The following is a 21,919-nucleotide window of genomic DNA, read 5'->3' on the forward strand; positions in this document are numbered from 1 at the left end:
TGACACACACACTGGGGCTGGGGGGGGAAGAGGCTGACACACACACTGGGGCTGGGGGGAAAAGGCTGACACACATGCTGGGGCTGGGGGAAAGAGGCTGACACGCTGGGGCTGGGGGGGAAAGAGGCTGACACACTCTGGGGCTGGGGGAAAGAGGCTGACACACGCTGGGGCTGGGGGGTAAAGAGGCTGACACACGCTGGGGCTGGGGGGGAAAGAGGCTGACACACACTGGGGCTGGGGGGGAAAAGGCTGACACACTGGCACTGGGGGGGAGAAAGAGGCTGACACACACTAGGGCTGGGGGGAAAAAGGCTGACACACACGCTGGGGTTGGGGGGGGAAGAGGCTGACACACACACTGGGGCTGGGGGGGAAAAGGCTGAGACACATGCTGGGGCTGGGGGAAAGAGGCTGACACACACTGGGGCTGGGGGGGAAAGAGGATGACACACACTGGGGCTGGGGGGGGAAAGGCTGACACGCTGGTGCTGGGGGGGAAAGAGGCTGACACGCTGGGGCTGGGGGGAAAGAGGCTGACACACTCTGGGGCTGGGGGGGAAAGAGGCTGACACACACTGGGGCTGGGGGGTAAAGAGGCTGACACGCTGGGGCTGGGGGGGAAAGAGGCTGACACACACGCTTGGGGGGGAAAGAGGCTGACACATGCTGGGGCTGGGGGGAAAGAGGCTGACACACACACTGGGGATGGGGGGAAAAGAGGCTGACGCTGGGGGGGAAAGAGGCTGACACGCTGGGGTTGGGACACGCTGGCGGGAAGAACGAGGCAGAGACATGCTGGGGATGGAGGGAGAATGAGGCTGACACGCTGGGGCTTGGGGGGAGAACGAGGCTGACACACTCGGGCTGGACAGACTGAATTTACTGACTGGGGGGGCAGTGAGGGGTGGTGAGAAAACAAGGCTGGGCAGCAGGACAGACACTGTATTTAATTAATGGGGAGGGGTGAGGGGTGGTGAAAAAATGTTGGGGTGCCAGGAATGGGTGGGGTGGGATGGGGGGGGGCCCAAGCATATTCTTGCACCTGGGCCCACCACTCTCTAGTTCCGCCACTGCCTCATACATCACCAATGCAGTGCTGCTCGGTGGCACCATCCGAGGGGGTGACACCAAAATAGCAGAGCAGCTCCTTCTCGGATGATGTCACCCGGTGCGGGCCGCACCCCCCTAGTGACACTGCATTATCTTATGTAACTTTCCTGTTCTTCTATTCCTCCCTCAGACATGGACTTGTGTCTTCTGTGCAACTGAGAACCCCATGACAGAGGGTCACAGATCTGAGAGCACTGAAGGAGGAGACCAGCTGTACATCCGGGATTCCCAGCCTGGAAACGAGTATATCGCCACTGACGACACCATGCTGGTATTCTGCATTGACATATCGGGAAGCATGAGTGTGACCACCGAGGTGAGGGCATAGTACTGGCAGGAGGGGCTTAGCATTTAACAACATTGCAGTTAATGACTAAACCCATTGATTAAAAAAAAAATAACACCATAGTGATCAGTAGCTATAGGGAACATATATCAAACCTTGTAAAGAGAAGGGAAATGGAGAAGTTACCCATAGCAACCAATCATATTATAGAATGTACTTGATAAATGCTAGCTAGAAGCTGAATGGTTGGTATGGGTAAGGTTTGATACATCTCCTCCTTATAACCACAGGAACACTGGAGAAAGGACCTTGGCAGTTTTACAAATTTAGGAAACATATTTTGAAAGTAAGAGAATGGTAAGAGACTGAGGGCCTGATTCAGCAAGGAGCGCACAGGAGAGAACGCACGCACTTGGCCAATGTTTTTGCTCTGCGCATGCATCACAATGCAGAGCGATTAGATTATGGTACGCAGACTACACGCAGTGTGTACACAGACCCTTCCGAAAATTAGTGACAGAAAATGCAGTTTGTGGGTGGTGACAGGGGGTGGTCAGATGAACGCAGGCGTTATAGCACCGATATAGGGGCGTGCATAATTAAGGCAGTGCGGTGGCATACGCAGCCATAATGTAAGCTGTACACAGGAAGCGGCCAAAATCCTGCGGCAGGTCGGGTCAACCACTATTCTGCTAATGGGTCCGATGATTCTCGATGTTACCGATGTTTTCGCTATCTTGCGTACTGGTCAGGCTGTGAGTAATGGGAGATGGGTGGCTTGTGCTGTGGTCTCCGTGCGTATGTATTGATTAGCATATTCTCGCAGCGGACGGGTGCGTGTGTCTGCTTACGTGCGTTCCTTGCTGAATCAGGCCCTGAGACCTAAGTTTTCTACCTCCAGACATTTTTTTTATTTATTACCCTATACATGCCCTTTGGTTAGCTTAATTATGTTTTGATTCTTTCTCTTTGTTGTTTTCAAATGCCCTTGGGTACAACACAGATTAGCTCTGAACTGTATACTGGCTACATATGTAATTGCTTAATGCAATGGTAATAAAATAAATTCTTTACTTGGATTTAGGCCCTGATTCAGAGCCGGACGCTATGACAGAACGCTCGCTCTGAATCAGGGCCGTCCTTCCTAATTTTAATCAACATACCAGGTGAGCATGTGCAGATGTCTAAAGGCGGAAACTCCCTTTTGCAGAACTGCACCGCTGAAATGTTCCCCCATCTAGAACAGCAGCTGGGCTCCAAGGGGCCTCATTTATCAACGAGTTTTATCATACGCAACATGTGTTAAAACACGTTGCGTATGATAAATGGTGCTCCGGCCAATCAGCTCCCGACTGTCATTTTTAAAACAGATGACAGTTGGGAGCTGATTGGCTGGGGCACCATCATCATATGTAACGAATTTTAAAACTTGTTGCGTATGATAAAACTTATTGATAAATGAGGTCCCTAAGTTTGTTATTTTGCACTTCCCGGCTTTCTCAGTATGTTTGCACTGATAGGGAACTGCCGGGGTCCCAGACACAGGATAACTATTAATGCTCTTTATTGTGCTAGAAACATGTTTAATTTCAGATATTACTATTACAGGTGACGGAAGACCAGAGCCATGAATGTCAGAGAGTCTATACATCAAGAATGGAGGTAAAAGTAATCGTAAAATCTTGCACGAAACGCTGCCGAAATTCTGCGCGCAAGCCGCAATCGTTAGTCTAGTGCGAGCATCCACCCGAGTCAGATGTACATCTGCGACTGCTCCGCCCAGAGGCCTCCGTCCGCTAGAGCAGCCGTAATCACTATTATCACCTCCGAGATCCGACTGAAAGTGGCGCCCACTTCCCATACGCACAATGTACAATTCTGGCATCGCGCCCATGAGATGGTTCTCTTCCGTGCGTGCGCCCAATAATGCCTATTTGATGGACAGAGAGAAGTGGAGTTGTTGCCCATAGCAACCAATCAGATTCTACTTATCATTTCTCTAGCACCGTCTAGAAGATAATAGCTAGAATCTGATTGGTTGCTATGGGCAACATCTCCACTTCTAAACACCCGCACTTTAGTAAATATAACCTTTAGAGTCAGGCCCTTAGTCTAATGTTTTATTTATTTTAAGGAATTGCAGTAACAGTACGTGGTTTGCTTAATATTAGGTACTATGCAGTATTAGTTCTGAAATGCAGATACTGCCTTAAATGTACCTGTTATCTACACACTTTACACTGACACTAAGAGGTCTACCAAAAGATATCACTATATATCGCATCACATCGATGCGATATATAGTGAAGTTTAGTAGCCATTCATGTAGACCGGTGTCTTCGGGCACTATCCAGCCCCTCCGCGGTCCCTGGACGCAGATATGCCTGCGCCTCACTGCGCATGCCCTGGCGTCCGAGAGCAGCAGGTCACGTCAGACCTACTGCAAAGGACGCTGGGAAAAAGGGGCGGAGCCAGTGCTGTGCAGACAGCAGGTGAGCATGTAACTTCCCTGCTCTATTCGGCTTGCGGTACAGATTATGACATCCTCAGATGGCGAGTCTGTACCGCAGGAGGGGAATGGAAATCTGAGCTATCCGTTCCTTCATGAATCACTCTCACCATCAGTGGCGGGCTGGGCCGAGGGGCAGGGTGCCATGTGCCCCCCGGGCCGCAGCGTCATGCGGGCCGCCGGCCGGTGCAGTCTGTGTCACTGTGACACAGACTGCACCGCATGTGTAGCGCTGACCGGACTCCGTCCGGTCAGCGCTACCCAGCACAAACACACAGCCGCCGGAGCCGGCAGCTGTGTGTTTGCTGTAATCAGCAGCCGCTGAGAGTCTGTCAGACTCTCATCGGCTGCCGCTGCTCCCAGTGCGGGAGCCATCTTCTCATCTTCTGGCTCCCGCAGAGGGTAATGGGAGAGCCGTCGTCATGACGACGTCTCTCCCATCATGCAAAGCGGCCAGAGGAGCCGGTGGAAGCGTCAGGAGCAGGAGTTTCAGGTAAGTGTTTTTTTTATTTTTTATTAAGTCTCTCTCTACTGGGGGGGGGCTGCTGGGGGCACTACCAAGGGGGGGATTACTATGGGGGCACTACCAGGGGGGGGATTTCTATGGTGGCACTACCAGGGGGGGATTACTACAGGGGGCAATACCAGGGGGGTGGATTACTACTGGGGGCACTACAAGGGGGGGGACTACTACTACTGGGGGCACTACAAGGGGAGGAACTACTACTACTGGGGGAACTATAAGGAGGGACTACTACTACTACTGGGGGAACTATAAGGAGGAACTACTACTACTACTGGGGGCACTACAAGGGGGGGCTACTACTGGGGGCACTACAAGTGGAGGGGACTACTACTAGGGGCACTGCATAAGGGGGAGGGGACTACTACTAGGGGCACTACATAGGGGGAGGGGACTACCACTGGGGGCACTGCAAGGGACCACTGCTGGGGGCTCTATATAAAGGGCAATACTGGGGGTACTGCATAGGGGGGGGACTACACCTGGGGCCACTATTTAAGGGACATTGCATAAGGGTTACCACTATTGGGGGCACTGCATGGGGGGGTGGACTGCTACTGGGGCACTGCATAGGGGGTACCACTATTGGGGGCACTATATAAGGGGCTTACTACTGGGGGCACAAGGGGCACTGAACAGGGGGGACCACTACTGGGGGCATAAGGGGCACTGCATAGGGGGGGATCACTACTGGGGGCACTACTGGAGGCCTGCATAAGGGTGTTATCTCCTGTGGCACACGGGGGCACTGCATATGGGCACTACGACAGGGGGCTGCCCCTAATCTTTATTTTTACCTTACATTAATCCCATATGGACCCGCCTCCTCCCTGAAACACTTGAGGGGGGGCGGCGCCGTAGCACGCACGTTCTTCGGGCACCCTGGCTACACGCTACTCCTCTGCCAGGGCCGTCTGCATGCATTTGCCCCCCAGGCTAAAAGTTGCCAGCCAGCCCCTGCTCACCATACACTAGTATGGTGATGCGAGGCAGGCATGGAGCTGGGGGGTGCTGCTGGGGAAGTAATACACTTCTCCACGGTAAACTAGCTCCATGAATTGCACAAAGCAGAGAAGAGCCCTGATTTCAGCTAAACAGGGCTCTTCTCTGCTTCATGAATAGACCCCTAAATGAGGAGTGAGGACTTGCACACTCTCCCTGAAGTGTGGGGGGACTCCTAACAGCAAAATGTCACAGGACAGGGACATAGTGACACGATTCACAGTGCCACTTCCCCCACCTGGACCTCCTCCTTCACACTCACAGATCTCCCAGAGCGGGGCTTGCTGAAGTCAGTATGAGAACAAAGGCTTGCAGATATCACCGCTGTCATCAGAAATGATGGATCCCAGTAACAATGAAACATGCAGGGCCCCCCTAACCCTCTCCCATGTCACAAACAAGTCACCAGCAAACATCGGATACAGACAAACACACTAAGGGCTGTATGTACGAAGCAGCGGCTTTTGTTAGTGCAGCTTTAAATTTTTAGCTCCTTCCCGCCGACAACAGGCTTGAAAATTACACTCTTAAGGGAGAGATGTACTAAGCTCTGGAAAGTGATAAATTGGTGAGTGATAAATTACCAGCTACTTAGCTCCTAAATGTCATGTTAAGTCTGTGTTTGAAAAATAACAGTTAGGAGCTGATTGGTTGGTAGTTTGTCACTCTCTAATTTATCACTTTCCAGAGCTTAGTTATCTGCCCTATAGAGCGGAGACTGAGCATTGCATCCAGTATGCTATAAGTTGAGTCAAAAGTTTAGGGAAACTTCAGACTTAGGACTTGGGCTAATGTTCTGGCTATTGATGGGCAATGTATGATTTAAGATTCAGTCTATTACTTTAAAGGAGAACTACAGTATATGGTGAACTTCACACCGTTCCTCAGGACCTTCCCTGGGCAGTAGAAAGATGATAGTCTCTACTTTAGGACAACCCCCAATTTCCCTGATACTGCCCCTTTATAGCCTCCATACAGTTGCTCCTTCACATGGATCATACAGACAGGGCCTTAGAGAGCTGCGCCTGGCCTCAAAACTTTCTGAGGGGCATGGCCTAATCACGTGAGGCATTGCCACGTCCCCTAAGAAAGAAGATAGGTCTGGATAATTAGTACCCACTCCCCCCACCCCATTTCGACGGCCTTGCATACAGAACACATAACCGTATTACATATGCAGGGCCGACGAGAGCCACGCCGGGCCCAGGTGACAGGGGGCGTGGCCTGATCGTGGGAGGCGTGGCCACTCACCCTTAGAAATAATACTTTTTTCAGCGCCGTGTGATCGCTCCCCCCATAGGCATAGGAGACTGCTCTGGCTGCTGCTTTAGCAGCCACGAGCAGTCTTCCAGTGCTGCCCAGCACATAGCAGGTGTGTGCTGGGCTGCTGTGACTTAAGAGGGAGGGGTAGCGGTGCCGGACCTGGGCCCCCACCATGCTCCTGCAGCAAGCCCGGGTCCGGGTAATTTGTACCCGCTTCCTCCCCCTCTCGCCACCCCTGTACATATCTGTCCGATTAATATTTATACGCAGGCAGGAGGTTAGTTTGTGGAAATTGGATCTTAAGGTCACATGTGTCTAGTATTCCACATTAAAGAAGAAACAATTGGTTTCTCGTCTGTCTAGCACAAGGGTGGGGAACCTTTTCTCTGCCGAGGGCCATTTTGATATACAGTATATAACATTATTCGTGGGCCTGGTGCAGGCCACTGCCCCCTCCATATGACGTCACACGGAGTGGGACCACAATCGCCGGTGATTACAGCAATGCCTGGAGCATCCCGAGGATGCTCCGGGGAGCTGTAAGGGCAGTGGTGTGGCCGTTTGAAGTGTCCTAAGGACGATCCAGGCGACACTGCTGCATAGATTCTGGCTGCAGGGGGCCATTCTAGGATGAGGCCAGCAGAAAAAAGCTCAGAGGGCCAGACCAAATGATTCCACGGACCTTATACGGCCCCCAGGCCTGAGGTTCCCCATTCCAGGTCTAGCAGCTCTTGTAGATCATTCCCATACAGGTAAAATACTATGGAGATCATGAAGTCTGGACAATATATGTAATCTGCTTTTTACTTTTTTTTTCTTCCAGGCTATGAAATCTGGATTGAGTCAGACCCTGAATTTCCTTTATAACCAGCACCCAAAGAGGAGAGTAGCACTTGTAACATTCAGTGACCAGGTACGGTGTAGTTAGTATATCAGGTGTGTAACAGTCAGTGACCAGGTACGGTGTAGTTAGTATATCAGGTGTGTAACAGTCAGTGACCAGGTACGGTGAAGTTATTAAATCAGGTGTAACAGTCAGTGACCAGGTACAGTGAAGTTCCTATATCAGGTGTGTAACAGTCAGTGACCAGATACGGTGAAGTTACTATATCAGGTGTGTAACATTCAGTGACCAGGTACGGTGTAGTTACTATATCAGGTGTGTAACAGTCAGTGACCAGGTATGGTGTAGTTAGTATATCAGGTGTGTAACATTCAGTGACCAGGTACAGTGAAGTTACTATATCAGGTGTATCACTCAGTGACCAGGGGCCTGATTCAGAGCCGGACGCTCTGACCAGAGCGCTCGCTCTGAATCAGGCCCGGCCTACCTAAAATTGGAGAAGCCTCTTGGACGCTCGCATAGCTGGGGTTACCACCCACAGCTTATGCGAGCGTCCATGATGATGGTCGCGATGGTCAAGACCATCGCGACCATCGGGCTTGCGACGAGACCCTGTGGTAGGGTCTCGTTGCCGCAAGCCCTGGAGTGATTTTGGCTCTATCAGAGCCAAAATCACTCCCACTGACATCACTAGTGATGTCAGTGGGGCCGGCCCCAGACGGTAGGCGTTCCAATGCCTCCGTCTGGCAACCACGCCCCCGGCACACCCACCAAAGGGGGCGTGCTGTCACTCACCATCGACAGCACGCCCCGCGCATGCACACGACGGAGCTCCCTCCGTTGTGCGCATGCGCACTTGGGCACCATCGACCCGCTTGCGAGTGTACAGCGATCGCGAGCGGGTCAGAATCAGGCCCCAGGTACGGTGAAGTTACTATGGGCCTCATTTATCAACTAGTTTTCTAATTCACGATTAACGAGTGATAAAACTTGTTGCGTATGTTAAATGGTGCTCCAGCCAATAAGCTCCCAACTGTCATTTTTCAAATAGATGACATTTGGGAGCTGATTGGCTGGAGCACCATTATCATACACAACGAGTTTCATGACTCATGTGAGTGATAAAACTCATTGATAAATGAGGCCCTATATCAGGTGTGTAACAGTCAGTGACCAGGTACGGTGTAGTTACTATATAAGATGTGTAACAGTCAGTGACCAGGTACGGTGTAGTTACTATATCAGGTGTGTAACAGTCACTGACCAGGTACGGTGTAGTTACTATATCAGGTGTGTAACAGTCACTGACCAGGTACGGTGTAGGTACTATATCAGATGTATAACAGTACGTGACCAAGTACGGTGAAGTTACTATATCAGGAGTGTAACAGTCAGTGACCAGGTACGGTGTAGTTACTATATCAGATGTGTAACCGACAGTGACCAGGTATGGTGTAGTTACTATATCAGATGTGTAACAGTCAGTGACCAGGTACGGTGTAGTTACTATATCAGGTGTGTAACAGTCAGTGACCAGGTACGGTGTAGGTACTATATCAGATGTATAACAGTCAGTGACCAAGTACGGTGAAGTTACTATATCAGATGTATAACAGTACGTGACCAAGTACGGTGAAGTTACTATATCAGGAGTGTAACAGTCAGTGACCAGGTACGGTGTAAGTACTATATCAGATGTATAACAATACGTGACCAAGTACGGTGAAGTTACTATATCAGGAGTGTAACAGTCAGTGACCAGATACGGTGTAGTTACTATATCAGGAGTGTAACAGTCAGTGACCAGGTACGGTGTAGTTACTATATCAGGTGTGTAACAGTCAGTGACCAGGTACGGTGTAGGTACTATATCAGATGTATAACAGTACGTGACCAAGTACGGTGAAGTTACTATATCAGGAGTGTAACAGTCAGTGACCAGGTATGGTGTAGTTACTATATCAGATGTGTAACAGTCAGTGACAAGGTACGGTGTAGTTCCCATATCAGATGTGTAACTGTAAGTGTGATATTTGTTTTCTATTAAATAATATATTTTATTAAGAGAAGCCTTGATCTATTATTTTATTTTCAGTCAAGTGATACCATTAATGTATATACAGTGTGTATATATATGTATGTATGTATATATATATATATATGTATCTTACAACGATAGCACAGTTCAACCTTTGTAATCATCGTATATCACGATGATTTATTTCCAGGTGAAAATATATGGTGATGGAACTATACAGCCACAGGTATTGGAGGATTCAGAGCTGCTAGACCCCGATTATCTGAAATTACAAGGTGAAAACCAGCCAGTGCCGCACACGCTAGAGGAGACTCTACATGTCCTGGGAGCAAGGATTGAAGGGTAATCTAGACTCTCTCTTCTACTTGTTTCTCCTGTCCATGCTGCGCATAACTCGGCCCAGCTGCCGGCTTCCTGGCTCTCGCCATTGCGGCAAAGCTTCATGGTCCCCAGCCTTTACCATGTCCCAAATATATGTTCTACAATTAATTGAAATTATTCTTTTATAACTTGTAACGAGCTGCACAGAGACTACAAAGCTGCATTTTCACTGTAGAACCATTTTACTCTCTGTATTATTTTTCATGACAGTCTGCAGGAAAGTGGAGTTACAGCATTGGGGCCTGCAGCGTTGGTTTCTATAGCAATGGCTGCCAAGAGACCAGGATCCAAGGTGAGTTGTCGTAGGCAAACACATGACTCGTCTTTTGCTATGAGAGATCCTGAGCCTGTGATAATGCTTAGACTGTTGTTATTAGCTGTTATAATATTGGTTGCTATAATATCTAGGTGGGAATTCAATCAGCCGCAGGACTTATCACAAGGTTTTAGCTCCCAGGTTAAGAGCTCGGATCTATTCAATTACTGCCTGCGGTTAGCCAGCGATTAGCCCCGAGGGTGCACTTAACGCAGATTTCTGCTCGCACCCTCCTGAGGCGTGATCAGAAATCCATGTTACCTACTGCTTTAGGGTCTCGTCGCTGGCTTACAGCGGGCAATAATTGCATAGCTATGGGGACTGAAGCAGGAGCTATGGTTTACCGAACCTAAGTTGCTGGTTTACAGTGACAAATAAGTGAATAGCTCCTGGCACTTAGGGGCCTATTCATCATTGGAGGCCATATGGCCTACAATGTTTAAGTATTGAACTCGCTGCGAGGGATAGATTACACCGGAGCAATTTATCATTACTCCGGTGAGAGGATAGCTGTTCCGAAAAGCAGCTGTCCCCTCAGTATCACAGCTACAGATGTAGCTGCGTTACTTACCTCCTCCCCGTCGTCCCGGTTACGCATGCCTGACCTCGGGTCACGCATGTGCAAAAGCCGCCGGGGAGGGAGTGAGGAGGAGGTGAAGGAATCCGCTCGGATCCCTCTTCCCATCCCCGGAAATCCTTCCCATAGGGAAATCTTGCAGTTTTCGGAGTTAGCTGAATATCAGGGGGTCTATTTGGGACCCCTGATGATGAATAACCCGGTAACTTAAATATACAGAAACCAGCATTTCCGCATGGTTACCGTGACATTTATTGGTTGATGAATGGGCCCCTTTACTCGGGAGCTAAAGTCCTGTGGTAATTCCCGCGGCTATTTGAATTCCCCCCTTAGAGGGTAATTCCTTCACCTTGAACCTTGATTACATCAATTCTAAAGGTTTATGGATGTTAGCTACCCAGGGTTTATGCTGATGTCTAGTATAATGCAGGTTTCTATGCATGTCAACTAGTTTCTCAAAAAGTACTTATTTAATCTTATGATCAGCTGCAACCAAGAGGGTGAATTCCAAAGCAGTAACCTACTGTGAATGATACCGATGAGTGATAGTTAAATGAAATTTGTTTCTACTTCAGGGTCCATAGGGGTCCACAGGGTGACCTTGGGGTATAGCTGGATCCTGGATCCTCGGGCACCACGGAGTTAAAGCTTTTAGCTGCTCCCAGGATGCACTTGGGTCCAACCTCCCCTATACCCCGCCCCCGAGCCACAGGCACCTCAGTTTTAGATGGTGCCCGGCCGGAGTCGGGTCACCCTGCGGGGTGGGCTGCAGGAGCAGCCCCCTAAAGCTTTTAATTTTTTATTTAACTTAGTTAAATTTATTTATTTTTTACTATAAGTTTTTTTCTCTAGAGCAGCAGCGCTGGGCTGTCTGTACAGACGCCCACGCTGCCGCTCCTTCTCCCTGCTGGCGCCGCGATGCCAGCACTGAACTGGGGATCGCGGCGGGGGAAGCCAGAGTCTGTACTAGCCGGACTCTGGTTTCCCCCGGGACTGCTGCCGGAAGACGCCGGGGAGATCAGGTAAGCCGCGCACCGCTGATTAGCGGCGGTGCGCGGGTTCCTTTCAAATGCAGTCCCATGCCCCCGGTCTAGGGGACAGACCCAGGGCGCTAGCGGTGGCGGCGGGCCCCCCCTCCATCGGAGGCATACCCCGCCAGACCACTAGACCACCAGGGTAATTAAGCGGCAAGTGGGATGCCGCACCCTTGGGGGTTAAATATGCTAGCCAGGGGAGGAAGCCTTCCCTGTCAGCGGCTCCTCCCCTCAGCTCAGCGCGCCTTTCAGCTCGGAGTCTGGCGTCGCTGAGCTGCAGCTACTCGGGCCACTCCTCCTCTGAGGTCTCCAGCGGCCATTTTCTTACTGGCAGCGTGGATACTCTCAGGGAGCACGCGGACCGGTCCCCCTGTGTACCTCTCCCCTGCAGAAGGACAGTGTGGATGCGCTTTCCCACACTGTCCAAGATTTGGCGGCAGCATCTTCGGCTTTTCAGTCGATGTTGCGCAGTGACGTGCCCTCCAGGGCGTCTAAACGCTCAGTCATGGCACAGGCTGCGCATCTTTCGGATTCTGAGGGGTTCTCGGATGATGGTGAGGTACAGGATGACTCAGCCTCAGATGCCTCAGTCCAGGAGGTAGACACTAAGTCTTCCATCAATGTGCGGGCTCTGGTTAAGGCGGTGCGGGCTATTCTTCTGATTGAGGATGAGGCACCCGCTCCCAAGTCAAGGTATCCTAGTTTTAAAAAAGCTAAGGTTACTTCTACAGCGTTCCCCTTGTCTGATCAGTTGACTGATCACATGGCGGTGGCCTGGCAGACGCCCAGTAAGCGTTTCCTGCCACAGAAACGCTTGGCGTCCAATTATCCATTCCCGGAAGCGCATTGTAAGAAATGGGAAACTCCGCCTGCAGTCGATTCCCATGTAACACGCCTCATCAGGAGTGCTACTTTGCCATTGCCGTCTATATCCTCGCTGAAGGATCCTACGGACAGGAAGGTGGAGACTTGTCTAAAGTCTATTTATTCTCTCTCAGGGGCTGTAGCCCGGCCGTCCATGGCCATCTCCTGGGTGGGCCAACGCCTTGGAGGACACGTTTACGGATGAATCTCCGGACGTCCAGAGGGCGTTGTTAGGACAGATGAGAGATGCCGCCTCCTACATTGGAGAAGCATCTTTGGATGCTAGCCTGTTGACCTCTAGGGTTTCGGCGGCAGCAGTGTCTGCTCGTAGATCCTTGTGGTTGCGGTCTTGGAGAGCAGACGCGGATTCAAAGAAAGGCTTGGAGGCCTTACCTTTTAATGGGGAATTACTATTTGGTCCGGACCTGGACAAAATAGTAGATACCCTGGCAAAATCCAAGTCAGCCTTCCTCCCTTCAGCTACTACACCTGCTAAGGTCCGGAGCTCGGCGTTTCGTTCCTTTCGGGTTCAGGGCAAGGCAAAGGGTCAGTCCTTCCCGAGGCAGTCCGCACCCAAGACCGCCTCAAAGCCAAAGAAGCAAGCCTGGAGTGCTAGGCGCCCTTCTTCCAAGCCAGAAGATAAGCCTTCTGCGTGATGGGACGGGCCTCCCTCTGGGGGACCCCAGAGTGGGAGGCCGACTTCTTCAATTCGCCCAGTGCTGGCACAATACAACCACGGATGCCTGGGTGCGAGAAGTGGTCTCCCAGGGGTACGCCCTGTCTTTTCGGCACAGGCCGCCTTGCCAGTTTTTTTGCACAAGTCCTTCTCAGGACAAAACCAAGGCCTTGCAGGTTCAGGAAGCCATAGAGGCCTTGCTGACGGCGGGGGTCATTATACCCGTACCACAGTCTCAACGTGGGATGGGGTATTACTCTACGCTGTTTCTGGTGCAGAAACCCAATGGCTCTCATCGCCCCATCCTCAATTTGAAGTCCCTGAACAGGTTTCTCAGGGTTCCCAAATTCAGGATGGAAACTTTGCGTTCCATCATACTGGCGATGGAACCGGGGGATTATATGGTCTCCCTGGATATCCAGGACGCCTACCTCCATGTGCCTATAGCAACATCGCACCAACGGTTTCTGCGGTTTGCTATTCTCCACAACCACTACCAATTCAGGGCTCTACCCTTTGGTCTCTCCACGGTACCAAGGGTATTTACCAAGGTGATGGCGGTCATGGCGGCTCACCTTCGGAGCCAGGGGATACGGTTGCTACCGTATCTAGACGACCTCCTCTTGCTGGCAAGCTCCCCGGAGGTACTGATCCAGCATCTCCACCTGACGGTCGCTTGTCTACAGGCGCACGGCTGGTTGATCAACTGGAAGAAATCCTCCCTCATCCCATCACAACGGATGGTTCATTTGGGGGCCCTGCTGGACTCTCGTCAGTAACGGATTTTTCTGACTCCGGAGAAGGTCTCCTCCTTACAGCTGCGGATTCACAGTTGTCTGAGCAGTGGCAGAGTGTCGGTGCACTCAGCGATGAGAGTTTTGGGGTCCATGGTGTCGGCATTCGACATGGTGGAGTTTGCCCAGTTCCATTCCAGGCCCCTGCAGGGGCTGATTCTTTCAGAATGGAACGGATTGCCACACAGGATCCGCTCTCAGATGCTGGTGTTGTCCTCGGAGGTGCGTCTGTCCCTAGCCTGGTGGCTGCAGACAGCGCATCTCCTGGAGGGGCGCCCCTTTTGGATCCCGGAATGGGTTCTGCTCACGACAGATGCCAGTCTCCGGGGTTGGGGGGCGGTGACAGGCTCCTTGTCACTTTAGGGTCGTTGGTCGGCGGAGGAAGCGATTCTTCCCATCAACATCCTGGAACTGCGGGCAGTATACAGAGCCCTGCAGTCGTCCGGCACCGCTCTTCACGGAAGGGCCGTTCAGGTGCAGTCAGACAACGCCACCACGGTGGCGTACATCAATCACCAGGGAGGGACTCGCAGTCGAGCTGCGATGTCGGAGGTGTCCCGCGTCCTGGCTTGGGCGGAGCGCTATCTTCCAGCTCTCTCGGCAGTTTTCATCCCAGGAGTCCTCAATTGGGAGGCAGACTTCCTCAGCCGTTACGATGTGCATCCCGGGGAATGGTCGCTTCATCCAGAGGTATTCCAACTACTCGTGGACAAGTGGGGGCTGCCAGAGCTGGACCTGATGGCGTCCCGTTACAATCACAAGCTGCCTGTGTACGGGTCAAGGACAAGGGACGCAGGCGCAAGTCTGATAGACGCGCTGTCGGTGAAATGGCTGTTTCAACTGGCTTACTTGTTCCCTCCGATATCTCTGCTGCCTCGGGTCCTGCGCAAGTTCAAACAGGACGGAGGCACACTGATCCTGGTGGCCCCAGCGTGGCCCAGAAGGCCGTGGTACTCCGATCTGCGGAGCCTGTCCATCGACGCTCCGTACCTCCTACCTCAACGGCGGGACCTGTTGTCTCAGGGGCCCTGTCTTCACCCGGATCTGGGTCGACTATCTTTGACGGCGTGGCTCTTGAGACAGCCGTCCTGAGGTCTCGGGGCTTTTCTAGCTCCGTTATTACCACCATGCTGAGGGCGCGCAAGCCTGCTTCCGCGAGGATCTATCTCAGAGTGTGGCACACTTACTTTCAGTGGTGTGAGGCCAGAAACTATGATCCCCAGGTGTTCCGAGTTTCGCGTATTCTGGCTTTCCTTCAGTCCGGTTTGGACTTAGGATTACGTCTTTCTTCACTGAAGGTACACGTGTCTGGTCTGTCGGTGTGGTTCCAGCGCAGGATCGCTGCTATGCCGGACGTACACACCTTTTTCCAGGGTGTTTTGAGAATCCAGCCTCCCTTTGTGCCACCTGTGGCCCCGTGGGATTTGGCGGTGGTTCTTAGGGCCTTACAGGGTCCTCCTTTTGAGCCCTTGGAGTCAGTGGAGCTCAAGTGGCTAACTTTTAAAACTGTTTTCCTCTTGGCAATTGCTTCTGCCAGGAGGGTTTCAGATTTGGGGGCGCTTTCTTGTCGTCCCCCTTTTCTGATTTTTCATCAGGACAGAGCGGTGCTTCGCACTCGTCCTGATTTCCTGCCTAAGGTGGTTTCCAGGTTCCACATTAATCAGGAAATTGTTGTACCAGCCTTTCAGTCACCTGATCTTTCGGCTGGGGAGACTTCCTTAGACGTTGTAAGGGCACTCCAGGTTTATGTGGACCGGACTAGTTCTGCGAGGAAGTCGGATTCTTTGTTTATCCTCTTTGGTTTTCACAAGAGGGGTTGGCCTGCCAACAAACAGACTCTAGCCCGTTGGCTTCGTTCTGTTATTATTGAGGCTTATATGCAGGAGGGTTTACCTGTTCCAGCCTCTGTTAAGGCTCATTCCACTCGGTCCGTGGGCCCTTCTTGGGCTGCTAGCCGTGGCGCCTCTGCTGTTCAGCTCTGTAAGGCGGCCACCTGGTCTTCCATTCAGACCTTTTTGAGGTTCTATGCGTTTGACACCTTTGCCTCTCAGGATGCATCCTTTGGGCGCCGGGTTCTCCTATCAGCACAGGAGCGTCCCCGCCCTTAGTTGGACTGCTTTGGGACATCCCCAAGGTCACCCTGTGGACCCCTATGGACCCTGAAGTAGAAAACAAGAGATATGGTAAGAACTTACCTTTGTTATCTCTGTTTCTACGAAGTCCATAGGGTCCACAGGGCACCCGCCCTGACGCACCTGGCTTCATATGGGCTCTGTGACTGGTCACCGGTTTTCCGTCTCCCATTTCTGTGAGTATGGTTCTTGTGTGTTCCAGTCTTCCTTCTCTCTGTTTCGTCTCCTCCTCCGGCCTGGGCTGCTTACCAACTGAGGTGCCTGTGGCTCGGGGGCGGGGTATAGGGGAGGTTGGACCCAAGTGCATCCTGGGAGCAGCTAAAAGCTTTAACTCCATGGTGCCCGAGGATCCAGGATCCAGCTATACCCCAAGGTCACCCTGTGGACCCTATGGACTTCGTAGAAACAGAGATAACAAAGGTAAGTTCTTACCATATCTCTTGTTTTTTCTCATTTATTCAAAGTGCACAATACAGTCAATATCCCAGTCCTAAATTGATATGAAATCCTTAATAAATCATCCATAACAGACCAGATTTGCCCCATAAGTTGAGCCCAGATGTGTCTAAAAAAAAAAAAAAAACAACCACATACAAATGAGAAAAGTCAGAGAGTAAGGTGATGCCCACGGCTGTCCCATGCTCCTGTAAATTATATAGGTGATTAAACGGAAAATAACTGTGATTTCATATAAATTGAATTAAACTAACATAATTTACAGCAGTTATGTTTTCATGTTTATCAAGTCAATATCTGATAGCGATCTATTCATTTAATCAGCTTATTTTACAGTATTTGTAGTTACACTTGTATACTATCTAATAGAGGAATTTGTATGTAATGTCGGCTGTCGGGATACCTCCTGTCAGAATACCGACAGCGGCATCCCGATTGATGTTATCCTGACAGGGGTCAGGTAAGTATACTTACCCTGCCCCCCTAACCCTCCCTTCTTGTAGCCTAACCATAACCCTCCCCACCCTGCACCCTAACCCTCCCCGTTAGTGCCTAAACCTAAGTCTCCCCCTTCGTGCCTAAACCTAACCCTCCTCCCTTAGTACCTAACCTTAACCCCCCCCCCAGTGGTGCCTAACCCCCCCCCCCAAAAAAAACCCAACCCCGCTACGCATCGTGGCCGCCGGTCTCATAACTACATCCCGTAATAATCACTAAGTTATTATTACATGCATGTCATGCACAGAGGAGCCAAGAAAGAAGGGGGCTGCTCATTACCCAGGCCCTGGTTTCTCAGGTGGGCCCGGCAGTGGCCTGAGTTATCGATAGAGGCGGAGCAACACCTCCCAATGGCAAGCACAACACCTTCACATATAGGGGGAGATTTATCAAAGCTTGGAGAGAGATAAAGTACTAAGAAATCAGCTCCTAACTATCATTTTTCAAACACAGCCTGTAAAAGAAGATGATTGGTTGGTACTTATTCTCTCTCCAAGCTTTGATACACCTCCCCCATAATCTTTTTCAGAGCAGCTGTGGCCACGCCCCCATGCAAGAACATGCCCCGTTCTCCAGCTCTAAGACCCGTGACTTGTCTTGGAGGCCCTGGTCATGCAGTAATATACTCTCTACCAGTCCCAGTTTTGGCAGAACCATTTTCTCACTGTCAAAGCCGCGTAGCTTACTACATTTGGGGTCACCTGTTGGTGCGGCTGCTGGATCAACATCATTTATAATTGTGTCCTCATTTGTTAAGCTGCAGGTTTATGGCATACTGAGTCTGGGAGTGTTTATTTGGATAAATGATTACAGTATTGGCAATGAGCATCTGTCATTCATTTATTTATCAAATGTTTTATCCAGGGGAAAATAAAACCTTGCTGTTATTATTTCCCATGTAATGTATTCCCTGTATTCCCTAATATGTGCCTGATCTCTTCCCCAGGTGATTATCTGCACAGACGGCAAAGCCAACACTGACCTGGGGAATCTAGAGAGCATTGCAGAGGAGTACACCTACCAGTCCTCCAGGCTTTACTACAGCAATCTGGCCGACGTAGCCCTACAGCACAGGTTAGATAGCATGGCGGCGATCCCACATCACCCTGGCATACAGGAATCACAGTCAGGGCTCCAGGGCTCTTGGGACCATGGCAGTTGTGCCAACCCTGTCTGCATTATTATCATACTCAAATGAAATGTCAACAATGAGGTGATTGCACCCTGAATCACAGGGCAAACATGGCATTGTGAAGGTCACATACATGGATTCTGGCTAGCTGGGTGCCATTGTCACTGTTGCAGCACCGCCGAAGCGTCCTTTATACACTTCAGACGGGCACTCTGCAGCCTGTACAGCCAATCGGAGCGTTCTCAGGACGCTCCAATCAGCGCTGCACTTGCCAGTGCTGGTGACCCTGACCCAGCTGCGCTGCGTAATGACGCCATGTGCCGCAACATCATGACAACGGGTGCTATGGGGACGGGCCGGCACAGGGCGCATTTGAGCCAGATTACGGCGCTGAAAATAACTATAAAACTGTATTAGTGGTTATATTAGAAGTATATAAATTACCAAAGGGGACTGTAAGACAGGAAGGCCTCTAGCAGCATTTATTTCCTCTAATGTCAATAAGACCAAATCCCTAAATAGGTTTAACATAGTTTTTCCATAAATTAATGTCAGGAAATGTATTAAGTCAGTATTACAAAATAAGAAAGATGTTTTAGCTCAGTTACAGTATGAATCACTCTTATAGTAAATATTCCTGCTAAGTTTAACCAGAAACTCATAAAGTAAGTAGTGCCCACTGACAAACTTCACCCATTTGTGGGGCATCATTTAGATATTGCACCAACTATGTTTTCAACAGTTGCACCTAAATGACCCAAGGTCGCCATCTTGTGGCCAAAGAAGATATTGTAATAAATAATCAGATTGCCTGTTTTTGCAGTGTGGTGGTCTCAGTGGTGACAATTGAAGGGACTGACTGCCGGCTGCCTGAGCTTGGACAACTAGCGGATAAAACTGGGGGCAAGGTACAGTATCCACTGCTGTATAACCTTATATTACAAGTCAGGCAGCCAGTATGTAGACAATTCACTGCAGAGTTATTTGACAATTATTAAGAGGCACCAAATTAAAGATTTGTCCAAATTATTTTACAGTAATGATGTCACAACTGTCCAATTATAACTGATCATTTTTTGATGACATTTACCACGCAGTTGATTTTAAATAAAACATATCTTTCACATAAGTCTATATGCTTTATTCAGCAAGGTGAGCTATACATGATAAACATTACAGTTGTAAGGAAAATCTAGCAGCTAGTAGGTGGTCTCCTATTAGGGAATTAGATACCTTATAACGGAGATGAAGAAAATATTAATCAATAATTAATTGAAAGCGTTCCACGATCGTGGTACGCATCATACCCTGAAGTCCGGGGAGAGACGGGCAAGTGCCGCACCACGTGATCCCTAAGGACCAACCATCGCGAGTCGCATTCGTGACTCGAAGCGAGACATAACAGGCATCCCCTCTTCAGACATGCACACCAAAGGCACGCTCAGAGTCCAGAATTGTAACTTAAGAATATCGGGAGGTATGCACAAAACACTAAAGCTGCATACACACGTAACGATTTTGTAGCCAACAATTTCCGTTCAGATTTTCTGTCAGACTTTCCCTTGAAAAAGTGAATGATTTTTGAAGTGTAATGAACGATTTTTACAACGATGAACGAAAAATGTTCCTTCCCTTATTGAAAATCTTTATGTTGGACAGTCTGAAATGGATGATGAACGCTAACTACAAATGGGAGCGCGCTTGAACGATTATCGTTCATTGTTATAACTCAGAAACTGAATGATTTTTTGAACAATAACGACGTCGTTAACGACAAATCGTTCGAAAAAATCGTTACGTGTGTATGCACCTTAAGGGTGCATTTATATACGAGTTGTATCATACCCAGCGAGTTTTAAAACTCATTGTGTATGATAATGGTGCTCCAGCCAATCAGCTCCCAACTGTCATCTGTTTGAAAAATGACAGCTGGGAGCTGACACTCGTTGATAAATGAGGCCCTAAAACTTTATTGGTTCATAGTATTGTACATATCCTTCTTCTTCTAAGTGCATTGCTCTGCCTTGTGGGATTTTTAACTGTGCTTTTCAGCAAATAGATATTCTCTGGATATGATACATAAGGGTCTATGTACTAAGCCTGGGGGAGAGATAAAGTGAATGGAGATAAAGTGCCAACCCATCAGCACCTGTCATTTTTCAAAACACAGCCTGTAAAGTGACAGTTAAGCCCCGTACACACTAGATCAGTGGTTCTCAAACTCTGGGCCGATTCAGACCCGGTCGAAAGCGCTGAGCGCTCGCAACCGGGTCGATGGTGGCCCACAGCGCTTGCGCACGATGGAGCCGGCACTCCGTCGCTCCGGGTCTCGCAACAAAGGGGGCGAGCTGTCGATGTTGAGTGACAGCTCGCCCCCTTTGGTGGGCGGGCCGGGGGGGTGGCTGCCCAAACGGAGGCGTTCCCATGGAACGGAGGCGTTCACGAGTGATGTCAGTGGTAAGAGATATCGGCTCTGTTAGAGCCGAAATCTCTCTGGGGCTTGTGGCCACGAGACCCTACCACAAGGGTCTCGTCGCAGGCCCGATGGTCGCGATGGTCTTGACCATCACGACCATCATCATGGCCGCTCGCAATAGCTGTGGGTGGTCACCCACAGCTATGCGAGCGGCCAGGAGGCCGTTCTAAAAAAACAAAAGCCCAGCCCTGATTCAGAGCGAGCGCACTGTCAGAGCGTCCGGCTCTGAATCAGGGCCTCTGTCCTCAGGACCCCACACAGTTCACGTTTTGCAGGTCACCCAACATGTGCACAGGTGTAGTCATTACTCACTGACAGATTTTAAAAGATCCACAGGTGGAGATAATTATTTCATCTGTGATTTTGTCAGGAGACCTGGAAAACATGCACTGTTTGGGGTCCTGAGGACCAAGTTTGAGAACCTGTGCACCAGATGATATTTTGAACGATTTGGCCAATTCCAACAAAAAAAACGTTCAAATCGTCAAGTGTGTACGCAGCATGTACGCTCCCTGCGGCATTGTTCGTCGCATCACTATGTTTTCCCTACATGCAGCTGACAATCTCGTTAACGATTCCCCGCAAATCGTGCAGTGTGTACGAACTACCGGACAACCAGGCGATATGTTAACATAATATAGTTAACGATCTAACCACCAAATGATGCACAATATACCATTTGGTCGTTTGGTAGATTGCACAGTGTGTATGCACTAGATCGTTTGTCTGAGAGTTCAAGGGAAATCTAGACGGCCATCGCATCGTTTCCAAGTCGTCTAGTGTGTACCCAGCATTAGGAGCTGATTGGTTGGTGCTTTATCTCCATCCACTTTATCTCTCTCCAAGGCTTAATACATAGACCCTAGACCGCAAAGTCACTCTTTGGAGGCAGGTGTATCCAGTGTACAGAAAATAGCAAATTTGTGTCGCATCCTAGGGCAACAAAAAAAAACCCATGACTCGATGATATAAAGTCCCAACTAAACAACAAAACATTGGAATCAT

At 50.0% G+C, this 21,919-nt stretch overlaps 1 protein-coding gene across 4 annotated transcripts in view; it reads left to right on the top strand.

The window, feature by feature from the left end:
- Positions 1-21,919, top strand: part of LOC148478169 (circularly permutated Ras protein 1-like) — a 152,439-nt gene that overhangs the window by 83,181 nt on the left and 47,339 nt on the right. For all 4 annotated transcript variants that reach the window (XM_088455841.1, XM_088455840.1, XM_088455843.1 and 1 more), the window contains 7 exons: positions 1,244-1,429; positions 3,008-3,061; positions 7,520-7,609; positions 9,769-9,920; positions 10,170-10,251; positions 18,253-18,380; positions 19,262-19,346. In XM_088455841.1, coding sequence (XP_088311967.1) covers positions 1,244-1,429; positions 3,008-3,061; positions 7,520-7,609; positions 9,769-9,920; positions 10,170-10,251; positions 18,253-18,380; positions 19,262-19,346 — 777 coding nt within the window. The remainder of the gene's footprint in view (positions 1-1,243; positions 1,430-3,007; positions 3,062-7,519; positions 7,610-9,768; positions 9,921-10,169; positions 10,252-18,252; positions 18,381-19,261; positions 19,347-21,919) is intronic.

The sequence above is a fragment of the Taudactylus pleione genome, unplaced genomic scaffold (assembly GCF_031769625.1).
Source record: "Taudactylus pleione unplaced genomic scaffold, aTauple2 ptg000672l, whole genome shotgun sequence".
Classification (NCBI taxonomy): Eukaryota; Metazoa; Chordata; class Amphibia; order Anura; family Myobatrachidae; genus Taudactylus; species Taudactylus pleione.